Here is a 27,500-nt window from a genome sequence, read left to right as displayed (position 1 = left end):
ATGAAAAAAATCCGTCAAATTTTGCCATAATCTCTGGCTAGTTCCAAGGCCACAACATTCACACAGCCAAAGGTGCATTGCGACATCACTGGCGAAAGCATTAAATCGTGTATGGTAACTCATCTACTCCTGGCACTAAATGTATCTCACTCTCTCCAGTGACCGAAACTTAGTATACAATACCTTGGACTTATCATAGGCGATCACTAAGAAGGGTACCGCTGTCTCTCCGTGGCAGCCACAGTGACCGCGGCCTTTATTTCGAACGTTTTTCAACACTGCCTCGGACGCACGAATAAGTTGTGTGTATCCTTAAACAGATCATTAAGTTTTGTTACAGTTATACATTGTAAGAAGTTCCTCACCTGAAAAAAGCTTTCTATTTGCTTGGATAAACGTGCAGGCATGTGTATGTGTATACGGCTATAGGAAATTAAGATTATCATATTTCTGTGTGTTTGTGTATTGAAATTATAAACCTTTAAAATTTGCGGGTGATTCGGTCGGTCATATTTGACTTTTATCATATATATATTGAAACTGCAGTAAAATTAAATTGCGAAACGAAAACTATTCCGTTTTTTACAAATAAGTCATTACTTCACGATTTGCCATTACGCATTGATCTTTTTAAGAGTTAGAATAGGTTGGACTTGCTTCATTGCTCACACGCTTCCTATGTCACCATTCCCGTTTCATCCTATCTTTCACGATTTATTTCGTAGGAATATCACATCTCATATTTCTCAAATTACGTCGTTCTTCATACTTGTTTCTATTTTATATTTATTTCCCCCTAGTTTCATTATAAATGATTCGAACTTCAGTATTCCTGATTTAACAATTTCCTTCCAGTTGAGGTGACAGTGCGAGGACCTGTTGACGCCGTGACGGGGATGGTGATGAATGTGACTGACCTCAAGCGCATCATCAATAGCGTAGTCATGGATGTCATGGACCACAAGCATCTCGATTTGGACGTCCCTGTCTTCAGGTCAGTGGGTGATTCGGTTTCTTATTTCCTTAGTTTTGCTCTGAATAATTTGAAGTTAATGGCAAGCAGGTTATGTAGATATATTAAATGAAACACAAAACCAGAATGTTTAGAGGGAAACTACATTCCTTATCAGATAAGGTCAAGGTCTAATGTATCCCTAATTTCCTGTGGCAATGTCATTTGATCTTTGTACATACATTTTGTTTACATTTGTGTTCACACAGTTATGTGTTGTGTACATGTTAGTAAAAGTTCTGAAACAATAGTTTATTGAGTTGTTTAAGGCAGTGGTCCACTAATCTGAGGTAAGAACAGTATATTTTGCAATAAATCAACTAGATTGTTAAGAATGGCAGATATTTTAAATCAAGCATATCTCTGTGTGTTTTGTTGGAAGAAGTTATGCTATGTTAGAAATATAACTTATTTGTTCACACCTAATGAATCCAATATTGATTCCATTATATGAGATGCACAGTTCAGTGTAAACAACAATGCCAAGCATCTTATATGATCATACTTATGCATCATTTAAAAGCTATACATCTGTCATTTGAATGCCTTCTCCATGTAAGGTAAATTTTATCATACCAACACCATTGTATCATGATAGTATTAGCAATGGTTGAATATCACATTCAAATTCTTTTCTTCAGGGACTCAAATCTAGTCAGCACTACAGAAAATGTTGCAGTTGTCATATTTGAGGCCATCCAGGGTCAACTTCCGAGCCAGGTGGCCTTGTATGAAATTAAAGTGCATGAGACTGACAAGAATATTGTTGTCTACAGGGGAGAACATGAATGAATAATTGATACTAAAAATCTGATCAGTAAGTGCCATACAAGAGTTTAAATGAGATTAGTTTTGATATCAAACTTTTAGTATATGAATGAAATAGCTTAGGTAGAGACTATATATCTTCCAAGAATACTTCTTTCCGTCAGGTTCATATTATTTTGAAAATACTTTTTGTATTGTGAAATTAATTTGTTATCAAAGTATAAAATAATAAATTGTTTTAAAACTATGTCTGTCTTTTAGTAAATTGTACAATTTATAGATTAAATATTATTATCAGGTTTATGGTGTTCTTGAATTATAAAAAAAATTACAGTTAATCTGATACCCAAGATCAAGGTCAGTTGCTGGCTTTTCACTGATATTTATATATATAACAGCATATAATTAACTGTACAATGCGAATCAGAAATCTTTAACTTGCATTCATTGGTACAAAGCAGTGAGACAGAGGCTCACTAGTAAAATTTTATCTCGGTGAACATTCATGCTTATGTGCATGAACACACATATGTAGATTACTCATAGCAGTCATCAGGTCAAGCTTACATTTAACAACAGAGTTGGCTTGGTACCTCAGTGGTTTGATTTTATATTTAAAAATAAATCGAAATTATGTAAACAAATATTTAATAAACACAATAGGAATAATATAAATAATAGTGTTTCAGTACTATTATGAAGAATACATTATGAATTCCTTTATACATAAAAAGAAAGTAATATAAAAAGACACTTGATAAATTGTTATAAAAATCCACTGATAATTCCCTAGTATTTTTTCTGTGCTAAATAGAATATGTAAAAGAAGTCCTGATTTTATTCACCTTTCATTTACATATAAACAACCCAAAATAAGAATCTTTTAATTACTTATAATACTGCTTTTCAGAATATTACTATAAAAAAACTGAAGAGATCAATATTAGAAAGTAAATGGCAGTTATGATAAATATTTAGTAAATAACAGGTAACTAATATCCCTCCACATCTGTGCAAATGAAATTAAACAAAATAATGAATATTATTTTTTACATTCACAACTTAAACTTTGCATGTTGATCTTCATACAAAATTGTTATTTAAAATGCATTAATTCCTATTTCTGCAAAATATGACAGAAAATTCTGGCACTGGCAAAAAACAATAATTGTGGTCATGTGTTCATGTGAATCCTAATTGCAATTTCCACTTCTTTTCATTATTCATTTATATGTTGTACGAGGAACTGAGTACTTTAATCTGATACTTTATTTCTAAAATGTGTTTAACTATATTACTTCCATTGTCTTATTAGCAATGAGAAATATAAAATAAAACAAAATTCACCTTTAGTGTTTCATGAGATAGTACATCATTGTCTTAACTTTTATCATTTTTGGTCTTGTTTATAATATGAATACCATAAGGAAGATAATAATATTTGTAAATTACAAGTGATACATTGATGACATTACCCATATTTAAAATGTGATAGAAAAGTTAATTAACACTCCGAGGTACAAAATACAGTACGAGATGTATCATCACCAAACAAAATAAAATTTTATTGGTTTCTTGCTCAACCTACTTGTAACCATGGTTGTGTTTTAGCTACATCCCTTTTAAATTTATTTCCTTATCTGTGTCTTCTAATGGAAATCTAAGACCAGTTAACCTCTAGTGTACTTTTGTTATTGGGTAATTTGCTTTGTCACCTTCAAATCATTTATATAATTAGTTGCATTTGTATTCCTGCTCTTTCCTTTTGTCCACTTAAATGCAGGTATAATTACCCTGTGCTTAGAACATAATCATCTTTAACATCCATTAGTTACGTATCTAACATCCCAGTATTCAAAAAAAGGAAAAATTGCATTTTATAGCAAGAGGATATTAAAACCAACTGTCAGAAGTTGAAATCGTGTATTGGATAAAGCTTGACACGTTTGTTAAAGCAAAAGAAGAAACTAGTATAATATCAAGATACCTCTTAGGTAGGGGTGTCCAGAAGTGTGGCAAACAAATTACTCCTGTACACAGGACATGAAGGAGATGATAATAATGGTGATGAAATGAGACTAATATGTACCTTGGGAAATGATTGGAGTGAGGTGGGATCCTTATGAGAGGTGAGGAAAAGGGTAGACAGAAGGATAATGTGGGAAATGGGATTTGAAGATGTTCACCACTCACAGTCTGCAGTAATATTTGGTCCAAAAACAGTTAAACTGATAAAAATATGTCCCCTTAAAACTAACCATTCATTCTAGGAATAGCGATAATTCTTTATCTATATTTATCTGTGTTAGGGTAAATAACCAACGGATGTTTTTACATCCACCTCTTTCTGAAGATGTTACATCCAAGGAAACTGCAGACTGGCAAGAGGCTGAAACTTTGTGAGAGGCAACAATGTTCCATATGGGTGTGTCTCCTTATATACCTTACAGACAAAATATACATCTTACTTGCAGACCCAAATGGGTAACGGAGAATGCACACCCATATTAATATTTGAACATGAGAGAAACAAACCACTTGGTGGTTAATTAACAAAAGGTCCATCACTGACCTAAAACTGGGACGTTATCTTCTTTTTAAAAAATCTAAGACTTCCATATTATAATATTTCTTCTGTACATACAATATAAACCACACTTCTCTATCTCTAATCTAAGCTCGAACAACCTGAACCTGTACAGCAACTCAACGAGTGTCTTTGGCTTGCAGAAAACAAGTGTTGCCATAGGGTGCACAAATCTTGAATAATTCTAACCCTAACACTGTCTACCAGATCCACTAAGTAGAAATACAGTGGGTGAGTTGCACATCAAGACAGCCTCTCCTGTACACTCACCCACAGACTGATAACTCAGTACAACAAGGTTCTAATATGCATATTAGTGGGAATAACGTCATATATGCCCTCCCTACAACAGTACTTAACATATGATTGGAGTAATTGCTACAAGGTAATGTGCAAAAAGAAAAAAATACTTATTTCATATACACATAAGGATTCAATCTCTATAAAATATACATATAAAACAAATCCAATCAACTCTGTAATGGATAATTGTGCACACTGGCAACACTAGTAGCAATCTGCAGTGGATACAAATAAACAGGTTAAGAAACAAGCTATATCCCTTCTCTGTAAACAGGAAAAAACGCATACCATATATTTTTTACTAACTTTAAAACGGTAAATCATGGTGCACACTTTGCCCCTCATCACCTGACCTTGTGACGAGAAGTAATCAGTCTTTGGCATGTGGGCTGGTAAAGTAAAGGTAGTACACACCAGTACATTGGTAGAAGTCACTATAATGCACACACTCAGCAGGTCTACCATGTTCCTACACATACTGGTGCGGTTTAGACATGACTTCCATCAATACACTGAGTTTCTAAAAAGATACATGGCTATCTTCCCAAGCAACCCATACCATAGTAAACACTTCAGTAACCTCAAGTACTAAAATATACATTTACTTTGACTTTTGACAACTCACTGGTACCTTTCCTTGTCATTAAATGAAAAAAAAAATGTTTACACAACTTGAAATAGATACTTTGTACTTACCAGTTATTAATGTTATATAATTAATTTGGCAAACAACTTGGCCATATCTGAGATGTATTACAGATTCAATCATAATCTGAAAAAAATTAAATCTTAAAAGATGAAACCTAAGTAAAACCCACAACTGAAAGAGTGATAAACAGTAGCAGATGCAGGCAATGAGGAAGATGTGTCATAACAAGCAATTCTGGGAACAAGTTGAGGTTTATCTAAAGCTCAATTATCCTTGCCAAGACGCAATAATAAACCAGACATCCCTAACATTTCTTAACTCTTTTCCAATTTGCCTTTCCTAGCACCAGTTTCTTGAGATCAGGAAGCTGTGGGGGTGGGTACATATTCAAAGGGTCTAGGATATTTTACTTGTTTCAAGCTTGTATGTGATTCACTTTGACACTGAATTAGTATCTACATATCAATATATATAGGATATCTGACTTCTTATATATTTATTCTACTGGGGTAAATAAGCAAGTCATTTAGTTCCCCAGAATCACAACCACACTAGTTCCAGCATAAGCCACACACTGCCACACTGAACTCCCTGAAATTGCTTACATTAACATTTTTAATGTCCAAAAAATTCCAGCTGTACTGATGAAAAAATCAAAACTCTTATTTTTCACTGCTAATGGTTGCCTGAGTAGAGCTGTACTCAATAAAGGTGCTACACAATGGGGAAAAGTCACAAACTGTTACTGTATCCACAGAGACATTTTAGTATATTTTAAAGGCAATTTGGAAAAGAGTAAATTAAGTACAAGTAATTCTCTAATATCCTTTCCAACGATAACAGTCATGCATAGTATGCATGTCTCAACAAAATACAAGAACAAGAAGTATTAAATATCAATAAAAATTATAAATATTACTTCACCAACATCTCCACGCTTCCCTCCCTTCTAGACCATCCTGTCAATGGCCATGCCTTTTCTGTAATTAATACACTCACTTCAGTCTACGTATACCACACTTGGGTAGTAAGTTTTCTTCTTTCATGGATAATAGAGAACCACGTGCAAAGGGAACCATGGTTAAACTCCTAAGTAAGTGCTTGATCACTACATATTTGTACAAATTGCTATCTTTTCAAGGTCAAGCACCAACTTAGAATTTGAAAGGGAATATTTGCATGGCTAGGCGAGTTCAGCCAATATTGTAATCAGAGTTACTGTTTTTCTTGGTTATTTGATTGTAGTGTCTTTGTCATAAAAATTATCCTTCAACATCAACAACTTACTTTACAAGTTTTGATTTACAATGATAGCTTTGTAACGCTGTATTTATATCTTCTAAACTCACCAATTATTGTCAAAGCTTGGCAAAGATTACAATTAACTAATGGTGTACAAAATGCGCACTATCACAAATTAACTCTCCACTAATACTGGCACACTCAAGGCACCTTAGACATCCTTGCCGTCTCGGGGGTTTTGTGAGGTTGTAAGTAAACTGTCAACTTCCCGATAGTGCAAACACATGACATAACTCTGGGAATTTGTAGAAAGTCTACGATGAACCCGCTGACAAGCTCACAAGATGAGGACTGCACAGTGTGACGCTGTTTTTTTTTTTTTTTTTTTTTTTTATCTTGTCTTGTTCTGTTTTACGTGAAGCTCTGGGGTGTCTTGGTTCAGTTTTATCGCAAAGACTTAAAGCATGTGATATAATCTGAGGAATCAGTTCATTTGCCTATCTTAAAATTTGGAAAGCTTATGAAGATGACTTTGGTGGAAGACAGCTATAATCTGCTTATATAATGATGATTAAAAAAATAAATAAAAAAAGAAGAATAGAATGAAAAACAAATATACAGCCTAAGTATTCTTAGACAGTCATATGTAAGCCCACTAAAACTGATATCAAATAAATAAAAATAAAATAAAACACTAAAGATTTTCAAAAATATTTTGTTAGATTTGAAATATATGCTCATTAATGGTCAGAATGAATTTTTTTTGTATTTTTACAAAAATGTAAGTAAAGAAAGATAAATCACAAATATGTAAGGCCCCTTGACAGAGAAACTATATATGAAGGCTAAACAATACTTCATAAAGGGTTAAATATCATCATGCAGTGCTTGGTTTTGATATCTGCAGCAAATGATGATATTTATTTCACTTCATCTTAAAGACTTGTGTTTCATTGTCATTTTCACATTTCTAGGAACACTGATGAGATGCAAATAAAGCCCCACTGTTAACCCCATTCCCAGTTGATGTTAAGACAAATATATTAATCCAGAGCAACCTCATTCACTAATCTAATTAAAAGTCAAGTAAATAAAGTATTTTTAGTTGATCAAAATACACAGACAAAAAATCTCAGTGTCAGGTGTGTGTGTCCTGAATAGTTTACACTGTATTTCATTCTCCCCTTCCAAAAGGCTATCGGTAATAATTCTTACAGTAAAACGAATGCTTTCCAAATTTTAAGCTACTGAAATCTACTTGCAGTTGCCTTCCTCATTAGTGATGTAAGCAGTATCTTCGGGCTAATTAGTGGACTACAAAGTTTACCCTGAGTACATCCATTTTCTTAGAGTAGCATGCTGCCTCATCTCATACACCGCAATAATGGACTCCGATCATAGCATCTATTCACCTTTTTGTTACCATGCCATATACAGCAAGAATTTCTTGATGGTTTCCTTAATGCATATTAGTTACTCAAAGATTTGATAATGTAGGTGATCTCTCATTTGACTTAATCACCTGTGATGCTGGATTTGACTTGGCTCAAAAGCTTTAACACTCCTTACTATATATCATAATAATATATCATTCAACTCACTAATATAATCCACTTTATATTCAATCATCATATTTGAATAGCTACCATATAACCTATCAATTTGAAGTATGGAATATGCATTGTATTCTTTCTTCTGTAACATGATTTAAGTAGTCTAATAAACCAAGAACATGATAGTATAGTAACAAATACCATGATGTTTGGAAATAATAACAATGCATGCTCAGTGATATAACACTGACTGTCAGAATAACATCAATGTATTACTTAACCAATAAAAGCTGTCAAAGAACCTGATTAGTCAGTCAGTCAAAATCAACAGATAAAAACATAAGGTGTTTTCTAAGGCATAAGAAAAAAAAAGGAAGGAATTATCAAAATGCTGATATACATAAATACCATAATGAACAACATTGGATTCAAAATATAAATCGCACTTATGGTTGTGTCATGATTACTATAACTCTTGGCTTATAGACAACTCTGTGGCCCATGTCACCTGATCCTCCGCCTGCGTCTTGCTCTCGTAGGTCCCGTGGTGTGAGGAGAAAGAGACTGCACAGCCTGGGGAGGTAGGAGCTGCTGTCCGTCCAGCACTCCCAGCGAGGCTGGAAGGCACTTAGCTCCACCTCCTATGGCAGTCTTGTTCTCCCGTGCCATCACTTGGTTCATATGAGGTATATTTAAATGCTGGGGCTCCGAGGGTGGCTTTGCTGGTTTGTTTAGCATTCTTCTAACTGGTCCACTTCCCAGGCCAATCAGAGGTCCGTTCACAGCAACAACAACGGTGGTTGGAGAGTCCGCTGGCATGCCTTCCAGTGTGACTGGCTGAGGAACTTCACACTGTTGGTGGCTGATTGCACTGTCTTGCATGGCCTCGGCTATTGCCTTGTCTAATGCAGCTTTCCCTCGCACACTGAAAATATAATCTTCAGTCACTATTTCAACTTGGTTTGAATTTATAGGTGAATTATGATTTTATTCCATAACTTAAATAAAATTTACACTATAATTGTGAAGAAAATACTGAAGAAAAATGGTAGAATATACATTTATATTTTTATATATTCATATATTCTGTGAAACTGTAATTAAATATATGAAATACAAATCTACCTTTTTTATACATTTCATTTCTCAGAAAAATGGACACTTAAGGAACATATCTACAACAAGAATAACATTCAACAATATAAAGACAAACTAAAAGATTTTTTTTTCAGAAAAGTATAAATACAATATTCTCTAACCTTGCTGCACTCATATTTACATGGAAAATTTTATAGCTGGGGGGGGGGGGATATTCCAAATAAACTTCAAAACTTCAAAATCTGAGATCCAGACCTTTGAATCCAACAAAGAGAGAGTGTACAGTACCTGCGGCGTGTTGGCACCCTAGGGGGTACAATGGGGAACGTGGATAGGACGGAATGTTTGACGGTGTCCACCCTGTGATCCCCGTACCACTGCACCACACACTCACCACCAGCCTGGGAGGATACGGTTGAAAGTGAAAACATTGGAAGTGATGGTAACTAAGAGGTATGTCTGCTCTTTACCACTTTTTATGCTGCCACTGTTCTTATCATTATTATTATTGTTATTCTTCTCTTTATTGTAGTTAATATTATCAGAACTGTTACTTTTACCATCTTAAATAGGGGAAACAAATAAGTGAAATTTTCTTCCCTGAAACCAGTTAGTAAGGCTACCTTCACCAAAGACACACAATTCCTTTGTTATTTCATACAGTCGGGAATGCCAGTCCACATACATAGCAATGTAATGAAAAAAGACAAACAAATTGGAGAACATAATTAATACTTCTGATATGAAAAAACACATATTTAAAACAACTTGTATTATCAATATTACCATTATAGGACCCATAATAATTTCCATTTTCCATGATATTATATCTACTTCATTTCTGTATTCTTAGAAATACTCTGATAGATGTCAACCTTCATTCTCATATCAATAACTTTAGAAAGAGAGAGAGAGAGAGAGATATGGCATAAAATTAGACCAATCCTAATAATAATTAAACATAGTAAACAATATCAAACAATGAAATATAATGAATATTCATGAAAATGTAGGTACGATTATATCCCTGCAAAGCATATCTTAAGTACTCTCCTATATGGAAATTATTATTTATTTTTATTAAGACAATCTAAATAAATAATTTAGAAAAAATAAAGAGAAACATTAGAAGTAAAGGAATTGTGTTAGGTGAGAGGGGGGGAAAATTAGTGTGGGGCTGGGGAAAAAAAAAAAAAAAAAAAAAAAAACATGTAACAAATAACACACAGCAACCTCGTGAGGCACTGCAAATGCAAAAGGTTGAAAATAAGGAAGGCTGCATCATTTGCAATCATCCATATTCAAGGACAACACAGGCAAACAAGAAAAAAGATAATAATTAAAAATCATTTAAACTTATAAGATGCTAAATCCAACCAATGTGTCTAGAAAAAGGTGTAATTCAAGAACACACAATCTACTAAAAACAAAGCCAAACAAGGTTTTACTCCTCAGATGCATTTTTTCTCATATCTTTTTTATTGCTCCTCCCTCCTCAAAATCTTAACACCTTTGACATGGACCTTGTGTCATGCCCTGGTTACTAAGAGCTGCATTATTAGGACATGTTGGAAATAAGCTTTGACCTTCACTGTATTTCTATCTCAAATGGGGAGTGGAAAAAGGAGAACTTTGAACTATCTCTAACATAAATTTAACATCCAAGAATTTTTCTTACTCCTCTCTCTGTCATGGACATTGTTTGAATTCCAATCTTGGGGGAACTCCCAGTGTACAACCAGCTTATTGAGCTAACAGTTAACAATAGGTTATTCCTTTATAAAACCTAGAATACTTATCAACCTGTAACATGCCTGGACTTTCCACAAAGCCTCTGTTGTAAAGAACCATGAAATTATGCAAATGAAACCATGCTCTCAAAATCTTTGAAGATATCTTAGAAAAAAAAAGCATAGTGAGATATCAGTGCAATTACTATTTCATTTGTTTCTGATCTGGTATCTCAGGTGGGATTATGCTGGTAATGTCAATCATAGCTGACCTTATCTGGTGTATTATTACTGAGGAAGCCACCACACCAACCACATATTTGCATATGTGTGTGTGTGTGTGTGTGAGAGTATGTGTGTGTGTGTGTGTGTGTGTGTGTGTGTGTGTGTGTGTGTGTGTGTGTGTGTGTGTGTGTGTGTGTGTGTGTGTGTGTGTGTGTGTGTGTGTGTGTGTGTGTGTGTGTGTGTGCGCGCGTATATAAATTCATACCCCACATGTTCTTCATATAAAATTTTGCCACTTGTGTGTGTTTAATACATATTCTGGTGTATTTATGGGAAACCCCAGATCACACAGTTCTGACTGTGGCTTCCTCATTAAAGTGAAATATTCTAATGATCTATTCAGGTCAGAAATGCAATCCTTGCCACATTATTAAATCAAAATAAAAAGGTATTTTTTGAAGGATATAATATGGCAAAATAACATTTATTTTGCAATTCAGCAACTATTAGCGAATATATTTTCAAAAGGAAACCACCAAAATCACCAAAGTGCTTTAGAAAATACAGAAATACCATGACAGAGAAGGCATACATTGGATCTCAGACCATATCTGTGGGGAGGTTAAACTTTAATCCTCAAAGTTATCATCTTATCAACTCTATAATCTATAATCACAAAAAAGCTTGGGAAGTTTAAAAATATATATAACTTTATTACTACGGTCTCCTGTAAAAAAAAATTATAATAAAAAAATGTAAAAACCAGAACATGAAGCACTCAGCACCAGCATCAGCAACACACAGCAATCCACCACCACCCGCAGTCCTGTCTTTGAGTGCATGACACAGAAACAGACATACACAATATACATACAAACACAAAGACATTATTTTGGAAGTTGTTTTGTTTTTAACCCATAATTGACGGGTAGCATTCAAAGTGGCCCGGGCCTCGCTGCCGGGGGCTTATATCGTCGCCCGAGCATGCGCGACCACTTACGCCAAATACCAGCATCCCATGCCGTTTCTTCGTAATACTACGAAGATATGTTGTATTTTCAATTTTCATTATTTTTTACAGTCTCTACTTGCCAAACTTTCTGATAAATCGAGACTGAAGGGTATTTTTGTTGTTATATAGACTCCATAGTTGATCATTATTCGGTCTATAGTCCGAATAAAATAAGCAGTGTGTGGCATCATGGAGTTGAAATTGTCGGTTTGTTGCATTTTTTTTGTTTGTTGCATGGTAAAAATGAGAAAGTGTTAGAACCGACTTAATCACACTTTCACTGGCAAAAAAATAATCTTTTGCCGTGATTGTAACAAAAAAAAACTCATGGCATGTCCATGCATACTCTATGGCATGTGCGTACGTGCCCCCGGCAGATGGTCCCGCCATGCCATGGCATGTACGTACATGCCACCCGTCGGCAATGGGTTAACAAAAGATAGTAGTAGTTATAGCTTCATTACTTCACATCTAAACATTATTTTAATCTTACAAAATGTTGGCTTGTCTTTATGACCCTCTATTATACAATACCAACTTCCAAAAGAATGAGAATTAAAAGGACTTTGACTATAATCTAAAGACCAACTATGTACATATGGTCTTAGAGGATTTTATGTGACAGGTTTATGTGGGTGTTTGTAATAGGATAAGAAACAAAAGGAAAAATAATTAAAATGTTAGTTGCCACAAGCCAAGGTGTAAGCCATAAAGGAAGATACTGATTCTGATAAACTGAGATTCTCAGATGTAATACTACTGAGAGAATCAAATAACTTTAAATCATTTATATGTCCTGGCTTCAGTGAAAGCTCTAACAATATAACTCAGTGCATATATAATTCAAGTGTGATTATTACAATAATAATTATAAAATAGTAGGTCAATATCTATTTATTCATATATCAAACAAGTAATTTATAGTAACACAAGGACATATAAAATATGAAGATACTGCAATTAAAATGCTTCTTAACAAAGCACTTTTGTGCTGCTGATGGATTACACAAAACAATTATTGACTTTTTTCCCTTTTCCCTTTTTTGTATTTGCAGGATGAATGAATTTATCACATATTGTCATAAATGTAAATTACATCAATCCCTGGCTCATGGAAATAACTTGTCAAAGTGTTTCAGGGAAAACAGACCATTATACTACTAAAGAAGGGTTGAAAGGAGTTAAAAGGAGTGCAGACATGTGTTTATATTTAATTTGGAAGAGGGAAGATGTAGAAAGCTGTGTATTAGTTATTTTGTGGTGTAGTTACCTGGTGGAGCACCTGAGCCGGCCAGTAGTGGTGGCCCCTATGCGGCCCCCACACCACTCCGCGGCCGCACATCACCGCCTCCTCTGGAACACAGCGGCACCGCGTTTAGTGGCTCTGGCCCCACACTGGCTCTGGCTCATCACTGGCACTACATCAGGCAAGTTAGCATGGCATTGTGACATCGACTTTACCTGAAGTGGACGCACTATGGGGCTCCTCAGGAATGGTACGCTTATTCTTGTCCGGGGAGTGTGGTGGAAGTGGATGGGGTGGGTCCGTAGGGGGGGTGGCATCTTCATCATGGCGCGTCGTGGTCACCTCTGCACTCTGATGAGAAGGGGATGCTGGTGCTGCAACTCCAACACAATCTGAACTGCTTACATCACTCTCTCCCAGTCCACCAGGTGTTTGCGTTGACACTGAGGATCGTGTGCCTGTGTCAGTATTCCCCTGCGTTGCTACCAGAGTTGTGCGCTGTTGCACTATTGTGGTCTTGTGCTGAACTACTGTTGTGTTACTACTACATCCCCCCCCGCCCATGACAACTGGCTGACCTCCAACATATTCTGATGTAACAACTACTGGTGGAGCAGCCCCCTGGCCTACACAGACTGCCTGGCCAGGACTAACACTAGTTCCTGGAGCTGGATATGTGGCAGCAGCTGCTGTCACAGGTAAAACATGAACTCCTGTGCTACCTGTTAATTGTGATGTTGCTGGTGAAGGAGAGATGTTTACTACCTTTGGGCCACTGACTACTGCTGTTGTGTGGGGGACTGGAGGTCGCACAGCCACCATCGCTGGCATTCCACCAGCAGTTGCTCCGGGAGTGAGAGGGCCAACCATACCACTTGAGCCACTGACTGTTGGAGTAACACCAACAATATGGCCACCAGAGAGTTGTAGCTGAACTGGATATGACATACCAGTGTTTGGGTCTGTTGATATGAATGTTCCATCAGCAAGCTGGTTTATCACTACTCCCTGAGGAGGTGCTGAACCTACTAGAATGGCTGCTGGGTTGTGAACCTGCACAGGTAAATTTGGTAAGGTATTACCAACCATTTGAACAACATTGATAGCACCAGTTCCCTGTGCTGCTGCTGCTTGCAGCATTTGTCCACCTCCCACTTGACTGGCAACTGTAGCAACTTGAGCCATTTGACCGGCTGCTGCCACAGTGCCCATTGTACCATAAGGTGCCACCTGAGCCATATGGGGGCCATTCATTACCATGTGTTGAGGAACTTTGTTTCCCATGATAATAGCTGGTACCAATCCTTGCTGCTGATGCTGCTGTGGTGAAGACTGAGTGGCAGCAGTTCCCTGTGGTGTTGATGAATTTCGTCTTCTCTTCCGTCTGCGTCCTCCAGAGGAACCAGCACTGGAGGGGGTGTCTGACCCTGGTGTGGACCCTGGGGTTGAATGTGGAGTTGAGGGAGTGGACACTGAAGTAGCATGTGGAGTGGAGGCATTACTAGCTCTTGTGTCATCTACTGTTTCAGCTGTTAGCCCAGTAGTGACAACCTGTGCCACCTGTAAATGTGGTGAAGACTGTGGCTGCCCAACTTGGCCTTGCTGCTGTTGAGGATGATGATGAGTACCTTCCACGGCCAAAGTGGCTGCAGTAACAGGAACTAAGGACTGTCCAGCCATAATAGTACCTTGTGTTAGTGGTGTGGGACCAGCAATCATGCCACCTGGGCTGTGTAAAATACTAGGGGATGACTGGATAATATTACCACCATTTTGTATAATAACTGGAGCCTGCATTGTGGCAAAGGTGTTGACTAGTTGCACCACTGGTTGTACAGGCTGAAATTGTTGTATTTGTGGTTGTAACTGGGGCTGCAATTGGGGTTGTAGCTGTGGCTGAAGTTGTGGCTGTAGCTGGGGTTGAAGCTGCGGTTGTAGCTGTTGCTGAATCTGTGGCTGTAAATGTTGTTGCATAGAAGCCATATGCTGCTGAACCTGTACTTGAGACATTGCAGCTGGTACTCCAACAACACCTGCTACTGCAGATGTTACAGCCACACCAGGGGTTGCATTGTTCTTATTGTTAAACTGAGAGGAAACAACAACCATACTGGTTGGGCCATTACATCCATTACCACTGCTAACAAAGGCACCTGACTGGGCAGATGGTGGTCCTCCTACTAGAACAGGACCTGGACCACGGACTAGCCCAGCTGAATTACCTCCACCGTACACCGTTACATTTGTGGAAATAGGCACATTGTACATTCCTGCTGACATAGATACTGGAAGTGCTGCTTGTTGCTGTGGAGGTGGTTGTGGTAACTGCTGTGGCTGGGGAGGTGGAGGAGGGGGTGGCTGAGGAGGAGGCGGCTGCTGTGGTTGGGAGTTTGGTCGAATGGGCCCTAGTGAGGATGGCACAGGAATGCTACTAACAATACTTTGCACCATCTCCAGCGGAGACTGAGTCACCCCTCCAGCCCTACTTACACCAGGAGGGCCAGGTGTTAGGGGTTTATTAGCTGCAATACCTTCGCTGCCATTTCCCCCACTGACTGCCTGATCTGGGCTACTGCCTGTGCTTTCACAACTACTCATGTTGCTTGATACTTCTTTGCACCAATTTTCAGACTTAATTGTTTCTTTAATGTTTGATATGTTAATATTAACAGATGGCTTTATGCTATCTTCAGGTGAATTTGCCTCATGCTTAACTTTTACTAACTGATCTTCCTCTGGTTTGAAACACACAGTTTCAATTTTTTCTTTTGGTGGTAAACATTCTGACTGTGTTGATATTGGTATTGAATTTGTAATTTTAGTGTTGGTGGTCAATGTTGCAGAGGAGGTATAGGTAACTGTTGTAGTGTGAATAAGGCTACTAGACTCAGCCTTGGCTATGGATGTAGACAAGGCAGTTTCCCCTTCAGCAGCCTGACCCTGGGACTGTTTGGCACCCTCTGGAGGACTTGCTGTCTTTTCTGCTGCAACAGGTGGGCTTCTCTGGGAGTCCCCCTTGGATGAGGTCTGCTGACTTGTTGGAGTTGAGGTACTGGTTGGTGGCGAGGTTAGGGTTGGTGTGGGGGCTCCAGTTACACTTGTGTGTGTTGATGGTGTGGGAAGGACAGAGGGTGTTGTCATGACTGTGTTTGTTGTATGAGTTGCAGCCTTACTGACTCTTGCTGGTAATGGGACATTACTTGGCAAAGGAACCACAGCAGGGGAAGAGGACAACTGGGAAGCACGTGTAACATTGCTATTCCCTACTGGTGGCACACCAGCCTGACTTTTTGGTTGCATCTGTTGTTGTTGTGGCATAACAGTACCACCTGTAGGTGCTCCTGTTTGGGATGCTGGTGGTGGAGGAGGTCTTGGTGAAATGCCTGGTGCTTGGGGAGAGAACTGTCCCATGCCACCTCCTGCCATGGTATTATTTAAGAGAGCAGTCTGCTGCGCCAGATAACCACTTGGATCATCCATAAAAGAAGGTCCAGAGTGTGGAGGTCCAGGACCACCTTGCCCACTCATATTAGGACGAGGGTGCTCTCCATGGATATTTCTTACATCAACATTTGGGCATGGCGAGGCTCTCTCCAAAACACCTTTAAAGCGCTTCTTGGCCCTCCCCCCTGTCTTGCGTCTCTTCTCCCCTTCTTCCCAGAAAGTGGCCGGTGCACTGGGTCGCTCTGTTCCTCCCTGAGGGTTTGCCATATTTCCAGGAGGCAAGACACGAGGTGGCATCATACCTGGTCCTGGCATGCGACACATCATGTTGGCATTCATGAAACCAGGTGGGTGTGGTGCCACTCCTCTCATCCCAGGCATCATATGTGACCCTGGACCCATCATGTTGGGTGGCGGAGGCTGTGGCTGTTGCTGCTGTTGAGACAAAACAGACTGCTGGAGCTGCGATGGTTGTTGTTGAAGCTGCTGCTGCTGCTGCTGCTGTTGCTGTTGAAGCTGCTGCACTGACTGCTGTTGTTGTTGGAGAGGACCTTGTCCCTGAGGCATCCCACCGCGAAACATAGAAGGATCTCCTGGCCGACACATGTTTGGCCTGACCATCTCCCCAAAACCGGGCCCAATACCTGGACGAATACCTGGTCCCATGGGCATGTTAGGTCCCATATTGTTCATGTTTGATGGCATGTTGACTGGGAAACGATGATGATTATCACAGCATGCATGGGAGGTTGCAGTACAGTGCTGGGCAGGACCATGTTGCTGATGGTAGTGGTGATTGCACCCTTGAGGGACATTCATGACTCCACCTACAGGACCATACCCGCCCCCACCTGCCATCCGGGGTATGGCACCAATCATCCCCCAGCCCTGGAAAAAAAGCACGAGTTTAACCTTCCATCCATGAAATAAAAATTTATTAATAATGTACAAGAATGTTCAAATCCTCTCTTAACATATTAAAAAACTATTGATGCATATAATATGTTAACAATTCTAATTTCCAATATCACATCAGAATTTCCTATTTGATACAATTCTATGTTGAAACAGTTTTTAAAGGGTAAATAAAATATCTAAACATGAAACCATAATGGAATTCAACTGTAAGGCAAATGAAGATTTCTTTGCAATATCCATATACCTGAAATATATTCAAATAGTACTGTGAATAACATAAGATACAACAAATCAGGATATTAGGAGGTAAATCTCAAGTTCATTTTTTCTGGACTGCATTTTTTTAAAAATCATGAGTAAATGTCTCTATTACAGGAATTCCAAGTGAAATGTTACCATCCATAAACAATAATGAGTTATTTTCTATAACAATAATCTGAATTCCAAATAATATGTAAGCACGTAAAAATTAACAGTAAATTTCTAAATCACCAGTTTTTCAATGTAAACAATATTAGTGTAGTTCTATTACTTGAACCCTGGTTTACAGGTTGGCTAACTGACTGAATAGCAAACATAACTTAATAATAAAATATAACATGACAAAACTTCAAAGAGTGTAAGAAGGAGGACATATCGTCATCAACTAAGGGGAATAAAATGCCTCCATCACATAAATTACTTGCAAAACAATACTTAGACGTTGTGTTACCTCGGCCTGTGCCCTCTTAGCATACACTACGACACACTTCGCACCTGTTGTTGTTGGAATGCATGTGGATGTTGCTGCTGCTGCTGCTGCTGCTGCGGGTTGAACTGTGGCATCTGCTGCGTAGGGGTGGGCGTTCCGCGGGGCATCTGGGCGGGAGAGGGTAACCTGGGCATCTGCGTGGGGGTTGGGGGCCCGCACGGCATTTGTGTGGGCGTGGGAGCACCTCTGGGCATCTGCGTGGGCGTGGGGGCTCCCCTTGGCATCTGCGCTGGCGTCCCCCGGGGCATGGGGGACGCGGCTGGGCCTCGGGGAAGGTGGGTGGACGTGGGCGTCGCTCGCGGGGTGTCCAGCGCCTCTGCTTTCCGCTTCCGCTTCTTCCGTCCATCTTCTGCAACGGAAAGGACTCGGTCAGGCGATGTGCTCTGGTGTGCTGTGTGCACCCAAAGGTGTGTGTGTGTGTGTGTGTGTGTGTGTGTGTGTGTGTGTGTGTGTGTGTGTGTGTGTGTGTGTGTGTGTGTGTGTGTGTGTGTGTGTGTGTGTGTGTGTGTGTGTGTGTGTGTGTGTGTGTGTACATATATATATATATATATATATATATATATATATATATATACATATATACATATATACATATATACATATATATACATATATATACATATATATATATATATATATATATATATATATATATACATATATACATATATATACATATATATACATATATATACATATACATATATATATATATATATATATATATATATATATATATATATATATACACACACATATATACATATATCTATATGAATATAGTTATATGTATATATAGCAACTGTATACATATTTACATATACATACATGGTCGTAAACAGAATACGTCAAACAGAGTGAATTGTATCATTTAGGACAGTGAAGAATGACACTGACGTAGATAACAACATATAATCGTGATAATAATGAGGGTAACTATATCCGAGGCCCCATCAATACGGCGCGAAAGACACTTCGGGCAACGCGGTTTTGCGCTCGACAGCAGCCGGTCGGTCTGGCCTCCCCTCAAAGCAAGCTCGCGCCGACCTTGGCCTGACCTTGGCGTGTTCGGGAATCGTAGTTGTCACTTTCTCACTCTCCCCCTACCTACACCTCCCTCATCTTCTCCCCCTTCCTCTCCCTCTCCTTCTCCCCCTTCCCCTTCCTCTCCTTCTCCCCCTTCCCCTTCCCCTTCATCTCCTTCTCCCCCTTCCCTTTTCTCTCATCCTTCCCCTCTCCCTTCACATTTCCCTTCCCCTTCCCCTCTCCCTTCCCCTCCACCCCCGTCCATACACCGGACACGTCATTCTTTCCCGGTCAGCTTTGCACATTGGCGATCCCTCTCCTCATCCTTCACTCAAGGCCGACGTCAGCGCCCGTGCCCAGCGCCGCCGCCATTCAACACCTTGGCATTCTCCCTCTCTACAAAATTCCGATCCTCGAACGGAACTTACAGCCCGAAAAGACCGAGTTCCTGAGAGACGCCGTGCGGGGGCCAGGCACGCGACGCCACTTGCCCGCTGCTTCAAATATGCATGCGTACATTACCTTTGTGTTATATACCCTTTGCGAGACAAATGTGTGACTTTGATCTAATACGCACTAATTCCAGTTTGCGGTCCGGTGCTGGCACGACTGCGAACGGAAGGGGAGGGGGGAGGGGGAAGGGGAAGGGGAAGGGGAAGGGGAAGGGGAAGGGGAAGGGGAAGGAGAAGGAGAAGGGGAAGGGGAGGGGGAGGAAGAAGAAGAAGAAGAGGAGGAGGAGGAGGAGAGAAAAAGATAAGAAAGCAGTGAGGGAAGAAAGAGAGAAAGAAAGAAAGAGCAAGCAGAGGAGAAAGACGAAGGAAAAGAAAGAGGACAAGAAGGAGGAGGAGGAGGAGTAGTACGAAGGAGAGGAAAGGGACAGAAAGAGGGGATTAAATACGAAAACTAAGAAGCGCGTAAGAAAAGAGAGAAGAAAGAGGAACACAAGAAGAAAAGAAGACAGAGAAAGAAGGAGGGAAGTCAGAAACAGGAGGGCAAAAAGGTAACCAAGAGAGCTAAAGAAGGTTGAAAAAGAACGAGCAAAACCAAACAGAAAGAAAGGAGGAAGAATAACAGAGCACAAAAGAAAAAAAAGAAAAACATCAGAAAGAAAACGAGAGGAAGTAAAGGTTGAATTACGTTTTAAAAGAGAGAAGAGGAGAGGCAGAAGGGAATTAAAAGGGGAAGAAAAGGGGGGAATCGATCAATATGTAGGGTTATGCGGCACGCCACTAACACGCGGTTATCAAATACGCAACAAGCACCGTGTGGCGGAGGGGGAGGGAGGGAAGGACGAAGAGAAAGAGGAAGGGGGAGAAAAAGGGAGGGAGGGAGGGAGGGAGGGAGGGAGGGAGGGAGGGAGGGAGGGAAGGAGTAGGGAGGGAGGGAGGGGAGAGGAAGAGGGAGGGAGGAGAGAGAGAGAGAGAGAGAGAGAGAGGAGAGAGAGAGAGAGAGAGAGGGGAGAGAGAGAGAGAGGAGAGAGGAGAGGAGAGAGAGAGAGAGAGAGAGAGAGAGAGAGAGAGAGAGAGAGAGAGAGAGAGAGAGAGAGAGGAGAAGAGAGGAGGATAGAGAGAGAGAGAAAGAGAGAGAGAGAAAGAGAAGAGAGAGAGAGAGAGAGAGAGAGAGAGAGAGAGAGAGAGAGAGAGAGAGAGAGAGAGAGAGAGAGAGAGAGAGAGAGAGAGAGAGAGAGAGAGAGAGAAGAGGAAGAGGAGAAAAATGAAGAAAGTAAAGCGGAGGGGAAAGAGGTGTGGAGAAGAAGGAAGAGGAGGGGGGGGGAGGCAGGCCCTGGTGGGATGCCTAGCCTGCATGGCGCGAGTAATCGATATCAATACCCGGTGATGAGGTCACCGCCCAACTTCAAAGGGGAGGGATAACACGCGCGGTCGTTGGCACGTTCCCTGCTGGCCCGCTACGCCAAGGCAGCGACGTCACGCGGCAGCTTTCGAGGAAACAACGTAACACTTTCGCTCGGGAAAAGTGTGGTATCATTGTCCAATCCCCCCTTCTCCCTCTTCCCTCTCCCCCTTCCTCTCCCTCTACCTCTCCATCTCCCTCCCTCCCTTCCACACTCCTCCCTCTCCCTCCTCCTCCCCTCTCCGAAAGGGGATCAGAGCCAGCACCTAATTATGCAAGTTCACCGCGGGGCTGAGGCGGCCGAGGACAAAGTCATTTACTCCCAATTAGGCGCAGGAGTGCCAGGCAGCGGCGCCCTTATTACGTAACTGCGCTGTCGCACCGCGGCGCTCGCACTCCGCCCGGGGCTCGCTTGACCTCCTTACGTAATGGAAGCCGCTGGCGGACGGCTACTTAACATAATGGCTTACATCTTTACGATAATATTCAGTATAAAAAAGAAATGCACTAGAGTCGATGACAACAGTTACATCGACCTGATTTATTATGTTTTTTCCTTTCCGCATTCAATCGTCTTTATTCTTTGCCTGTATGATTTATTTCTATTTATATTAACGCAAACACAATATAAATATGTAAATATATCAAATCAATCAATAACGGTATGCTCATGCTTGAGCAGCCGTGGACCTCTCCACCATCCTTCGCCACTAAACTCGATCTTACGCTTTTCTTTCCACTTATACCATCGACAGCCCGCAAATATCTTTGATATTGTCGCTCAGTCTTGTCTTTGGTTTGCCTCTTCCTCTGTTTCCTATCACCATCCCTGTCAGCAAGTTTTTCTCAATACTTTTACTTCTCATTACATGACCAATAAACTTTAATTTCCTATGTAAATATATATGTGTGTGTATATACAAATATATATATATCCCTTTTTTATAACCTACATACGAGACACGACAAGCGCGTAAGTGTGGCAATGTGTCATGCTGTGCGTGTGGTTGACAGGGCGTTGTGCGAAGTGGCCAGGTGTGGCGTGACAGGGGCGTGACAGGGGCGTGGCGGTGCGAGGAGTGGCGCCAGAACGTAGCCCCTTCCCCCTCCCCCTCCCCTACTTCCCCCCTGCATCCAGTGTTAACTACTCTCGTCCGAGTAATTACGAAGTTGTCAGGCTGCGGTCGCTCGCCGGGTGTCGGGGCGGCTTGTTTGCGGTCGGGCGCTGAGGTCGGGGGTAACACGAGCCGCCGCCCGACTTCGCCCGTTCGATCATTAGGATAATGAAAGCCCTAGCGAAGGAACACGCCGCACCACCCCCCGCGGGTCGTCAACAACACGCCTCGTACGTCAGGATCCCGGGGAGACGTCCTCCTTCGGCTCGCTTGGCAGCTCCTGCGCCGCTCACCTCGCGGGGCGGAGATGTGGCCAAGAGGCGGCCGTCCGTGTCCTTGTCCAGCCGGAACAACGGACAAGGGGGCGCGCGAGGGAGGGCGGGGGAGAGGAGGAGATGAGAGGGAAGATGAATCAAGAAAAGAAGAAGGAAATAAAGGAAGAACGAAATGAAAAAGGAGGAAATAAAGTACGGAGACAAAAGGATCTACAAAAGAAAGAAAAGACGGAAGTAGGGAATAAAGGACGAAGAGAGGAAGAAAGGAAGGAAGAGAGGAAGCTCCGCGTCCTGCTCCCGAGGTTACGAGGACTACAAGCGAGAAGAAATGCAAAGGAGGGCGTGCAGAGCCGACCTCAGCCACCGCGGCGGCCGCACGACCCGCGCCGCACAGCTGACACACAAAAAAGAAAAGGCATAAGAGGAGTAGCAGTGTCTGGCCGAGGTACTCATGCAATATTCACACCCAATAACTCACAGTCGCGGGACAACATCGCACCGGCGGTGCGAGGCCTTACGGGCGAGTCTTCCACGCCCTCGGCCGGAAGACTCGCCTCTACGCGCGGCACCACGGCGGTCCCCGAGGTGCACCTTCTGGCCATCAAAGTCACTGCTTTTTATCCTCCGCCTTCAAGTTTATATGACAACATTGTATCATCTCCTTACTCTTTCTTGTTTGCGCTCAAGTGAACAGCGTAAGAGCTTTTGCGACTCTGCTGGCGAGGATCGACCGAGGGCCCTCTGCGCCCGGAGGGGGGGGGGGCGCCACGGCCTTCGGGCGCTCGAGGACAAGGATCTTGTCATTATTTTTCTCTTTTCGCTTTTCACTTTGCCCTTCATTCGCCCCGCTGTCGGCCCCAATGCATGGACACGCGTGCAAAGAAACAGACATATTGGGGGAAATGTGTATGCAAAAGTGAATATACACACAATGAAATACCCACATATACACACACATTTACAAACAAACACTCAAACACAAACACAAGCACAAACGCAAAAACGCACTAGCACACAAACAAACAAGCAAACAAACAAACACACACCCACACCCACACCCACACACACACATATACATACACACACACACACACACACACACACAAACACACACACACACATATATACAAGGACACACAAACCCGCGCGCGAATCACACACGCTCCGCAGCCACCGTGCACCTCGCCGCAAGAATATCAAATAGCAGTATCACCAGCCAATAATCAACACACAAATCCCGACACAATGAAATACAAGCCGCCCCCCCATCCCCCCCCCCCGACACAAAGCCCAAACACCGCCATCATCCTAAAGTTCCTCCATCTACTTTCCTCGATCCGACAGCCGCCTCATATCCTCCCTCCCTCTCTTCCCTCCTTCCTTCCTTCCCTCCCCTTGTTGCCTCCCTCTCTTTCCTCTTCCCCTCCCACCTTCCTCTCTTTCTCTTTCCCTCTCCCTTCCTTTCTTCCTGCCTCCCACCTTCCCACTATCCCCATCCTTCTCCACCCCCACCTCTCTCCTCCCTCACCCCTATCCCCCGCCTTCCCCCTTCCCCTCTCCTCCTCCGCCTCCCTTCCCCCTTCCCCTCTCCTCCTCCGCCTCCCTTCCCCCTCCCCCGCCGCTTTACCAGGAACGATAGAAAGCCTCGCCTTGGAGAGCCACTTTAAAACCCTTCCCGTTCCTGTCCGGATCATTTGCTTTTTTTCTTTGGCGTTCGGGTGTTGCCAAAACTTCCGCGGGAGGAAGGAAAGGGGAGGGGAATGAGGAATGGGGAATGGGGAATGGGGAAGGAGGAGGGAGGGAGGAAGGAAGAAAGAAGGAGGAAGGGGGAAGGAAGAAAGGAGGAAGGAGGAAGTGGGGAGTGGGGAGTGGGAAGGAGGAAGGAGGAAGGAGGAAGTGGGGAATGGGAAGGAGGAAGGAGGAAGTGGGGAGGGGGAGGAGGAAGGGGAAAGGGGGATGGAGTCGGGGGGGAGAAATAAGATAATAAACTCAAACGAAAAAAGGATGAATAGGGAGAACGGGGGAAAAATAAAGAAAGGAGAATAAAGAAAACTAAGGATAAAGAGAAGGTAGGGGGGCACCATGAATAAGAGATAAGAGATGAGAGATAAGAGATAAGAGAGAGGAGTGAAGAGGGAAGGGTGAGGCCTCAGTCCCGTTCCTCGAAGCCGCCCGCACGCAGGCCGCCCACCTCCCCTGTCACCGGGAGACGAGGGCGAGTCAGCATGGACGAGATCCCCGCCTCCCACGATAGCGCGAGCGCCTGCGATTATCACTCCAAGAGAACGCCATTATTATTCAACAGCTCCGTGACGGCGACCTCGCCTCCGCCCCGATGCAGAACAGACATCTGAAATCGAACGACCGCTGGACGACCACAGGCACGACGAGACCTACATTCTCTAACCAAAATCAACCCGTCACAATCGGAGGCGTCATCGCTATCGTCATCGACCACGGGACCGACGTAAGCGCTAAAGCTCCGACCCAAACCATCACCAATCACCACCATCATCACCACCATCACCATCACGAGAGTGTCGGTGATGCTCCCCGCCGGCAGCCACGGCAGCGGCAGCAGCAGCAGCAGCAGCAGCAGCGCGACCGCCACCTCCGCCGCCCACCGCAACCAGCAGGTTCTTGTACAATTCCGCGGAGATTTGTGCCTGGCGTAATTGTAAAATCAATAGGCAGCTGCTGAGCCTGCAAAGACGGTGGCTGCAACGTCCACTTCGGGGGGAGGGCGACGGGGAAGGGTGAGGGAGGGGAGGCGACGGGGGAGGGTGAGGGGGGAGGGAGCTGGGAAGGGGCGAGGGGAGGGAAGGGGCGAGGGGAGGGAAGGGGATGGGCCGGGAGCAAGGAGAGGGAAGGGTTGGGTAGGGGCGAGGGGGGGTGGAGAGAGAGAAGAGGGGGTAGGGCGAGAGGGAGGGAGGAATGAAGAGGAGGAGGAGGAGGAGGAGAAAGAAGAGGAGAAGGAGAGGGAGAGAGAGGGAGAGCGCGGCCGGAGGTGCAGAAAGAGAGTCCCGCCGAGATGAGTGCTGTGAGACGGCGATTTTCGGGGACGGCGAGTGCGTTCATTATTGGCGCCCGTTCTTGTGGGTGGCTGGGAGGAGGGGGGCGCTTAGCAATGCCGCCTTGAATGGGCGTAGCAGAGTGGGTGGAGAGCCGCGGACGGGGGCCGGCGAGGCGGGCGTTCCTGGTGTTACGGCCTCATGCCCCCCGAGCCGGGCGCTGCAACGTGCGTTATCTCCGTGATCTACAGCATCCTCAGCCGCTGTTGTTACGCCACACTCGTAAAGCAACGCCCTGCAAAATGCAACAGCCGCCGCGCAACAACAGCGCATCCGCACGATGATGCGCGAGGACAAAAGAATTCCCAGCCCCCCCCCCCCCTGTCTCTCCCAAAAAATAATCCACTAAACCGCAGAATTAATTTCCAGGAAGTGGGGGGGGGGGGAAGAAGATTTATTCGCTGGCAAACCAGCCTTCGCCGCACAAGCACAATCAAGCGGACATGCACGGCTCACCCGTCGCCACTGCCACGCCACGCCCACTTCTCCCCCCCCCCCCAATTCCCGTTTACCTCCCCCTCCCCTCTCCCGCCCACGCCCTCTATACCATGACTAATTACACCCTCTCGTGCACCTGTTTGGACGCGGGTTGGACAGGAAGTTTTTTTTTTCTCTCTCTCTCCTTCCCGTTCTTCCTTCTATCTTGCCACCGCCTGTTTCTTTGCTTCCTTAATCCCCGACTTATTTTCATACTCGATTGCACCCTTTCCACCCCCCAACAGCTGTCTATCTATCGGCCGGTCCGTCCACCTATCGACTCGACGGTCTGTCTGTCAGCCAAACCCGCGTTCTCCAGATTCCTTTCAAAACATTCGCGGAAATCAAATCGCAAAAAAACGCAGCGAAATAACGGCGGCGAGCTAAGCAATCACGCGGAATCATCTCTATTGTTGTTAATCACAGGAGCAATGGAGGCCAGAGCCCGGAAACCTAGGCCCAAATCGCACGGCCGAGATTAAAACTTGGGACCCCGATTGAAGGCGATCGCCGTCCGGGTTATTCGCGTGATCTCGCGGCATTATAAAACGGGCTTGTGTAACTCTCTCTCTCTGCCGGCGGCTCTCCGTTCGACTCGTCATCTCTCTCTCACCGTCAATGTCACTGTCAGACTCACTCACTCACTCACTCATTAACTCACTCTTTCACTTACTCACTCACTCACTTACTCATTAACTCACTCTTTCACTTACTCACTCACTCATTTATTCTTTCATTCACTCACTCACTCACTCACTCACTCACCCAACCACTCATTCATTCACTTAATCACTGAGTGACTGACTCAGTAACTGTGTGAGTGAGTGAGTGAGTGAGTGAGTGAGTGAGTGAGTGAGTGATTGAGTGACTCATTCAATCATTCCTTTACTCACTCTTCTTCCCGTATCTTTCTACGTCTCCCACATATTACTCACTCCCTTGCCCTTTCCTTCAAACAACCTCTCCCTTTCTCCACCACTCTCTCCTTCTCCCTCCTACTCAATCTCCAACTTCCTTCTCCTCCATTCCCCTCTCCCTCCCCCTTCTCCTCCATTCCACCCTCCCTCCCCTTCTCACCCTCTATCCCTCTTCTCCCCCTCCCTCCCCCTCTCCCTCCCCTTCCTACCACTGCATTCCAAACAGCAAA

At 42.9% G+C, this 27,500-nt stretch overlaps 2 protein-coding genes across 2 annotated transcripts in view; one reads left to right on the top strand and one right to left on the bottom strand.

Annotated features, from left to right (window-relative positions):
• LOC119584511 (6-pyruvoyl tetrahydrobiopterin synthase-like) overlaps positions 1-3,353 on the top strand; it is a 10,496-nt gene extending 7,143 nt beyond the window's left edge. The window contains exons 3-4 of the mRNA XM_037933162.1: positions 856-994; positions 1,654-3,353. Coding sequence (XP_037789090.1) covers positions 856-994; positions 1,654-1,804 — 290 coding nt within the window. The 3' untranslated portion in view covers positions 1,805-3,353. The remainder of the gene's footprint in view (positions 1-855; positions 995-1,653) is intronic.
• Positions 3,354-3,686: 333 nt separating this feature from the next.
• LOC119584784 (mucin-5AC-like) overlaps positions 3,687-27,500 on the bottom strand; it is a 38,394-nt gene continuing 14,580 nt past the window's right edge. The window contains exons 6-13 of the mRNA XM_037933432.1: positions 25,305-25,471; positions 23,284-23,433; positions 19,993-20,102; positions 18,544-18,884; positions 13,641-17,757; positions 13,450-13,532; positions 9,501-9,613; positions 3,687-9,039 (exon numbers count right to left, since the gene is read on the bottom strand). Of these exons, the coding sequence (XP_037789360.1) occupies positions 8,619-9,039; positions 9,501-9,613; positions 13,450-13,532; positions 13,641-17,757; positions 18,544-18,884; positions 19,993-20,102; positions 23,284-23,433; positions 25,305-25,471 (5,502 nt within the window). The 3' untranslated portion in view covers positions 3,687-8,618. The remainder of the gene's footprint in view (positions 9,040-9,500; positions 9,614-13,449; positions 13,533-13,640; positions 17,758-18,543; positions 18,885-19,992; positions 20,103-23,283; positions 23,434-25,304; positions 25,472-27,500) is intronic.

Source organism: Penaeus monodon, chromosome 18 (genome assembly GCF_015228065.2).
Source record: "Penaeus monodon isolate SGIC_2016 chromosome 18, NSTDA_Pmon_1, whole genome shotgun sequence".
Lineage (NCBI taxonomy): Eukaryota > Metazoa > Arthropoda > Malacostraca > Decapoda > Penaeidae > Penaeus > Penaeus monodon.
This window is presented reverse-complemented; position numbering and strand designations above follow the sequence as displayed.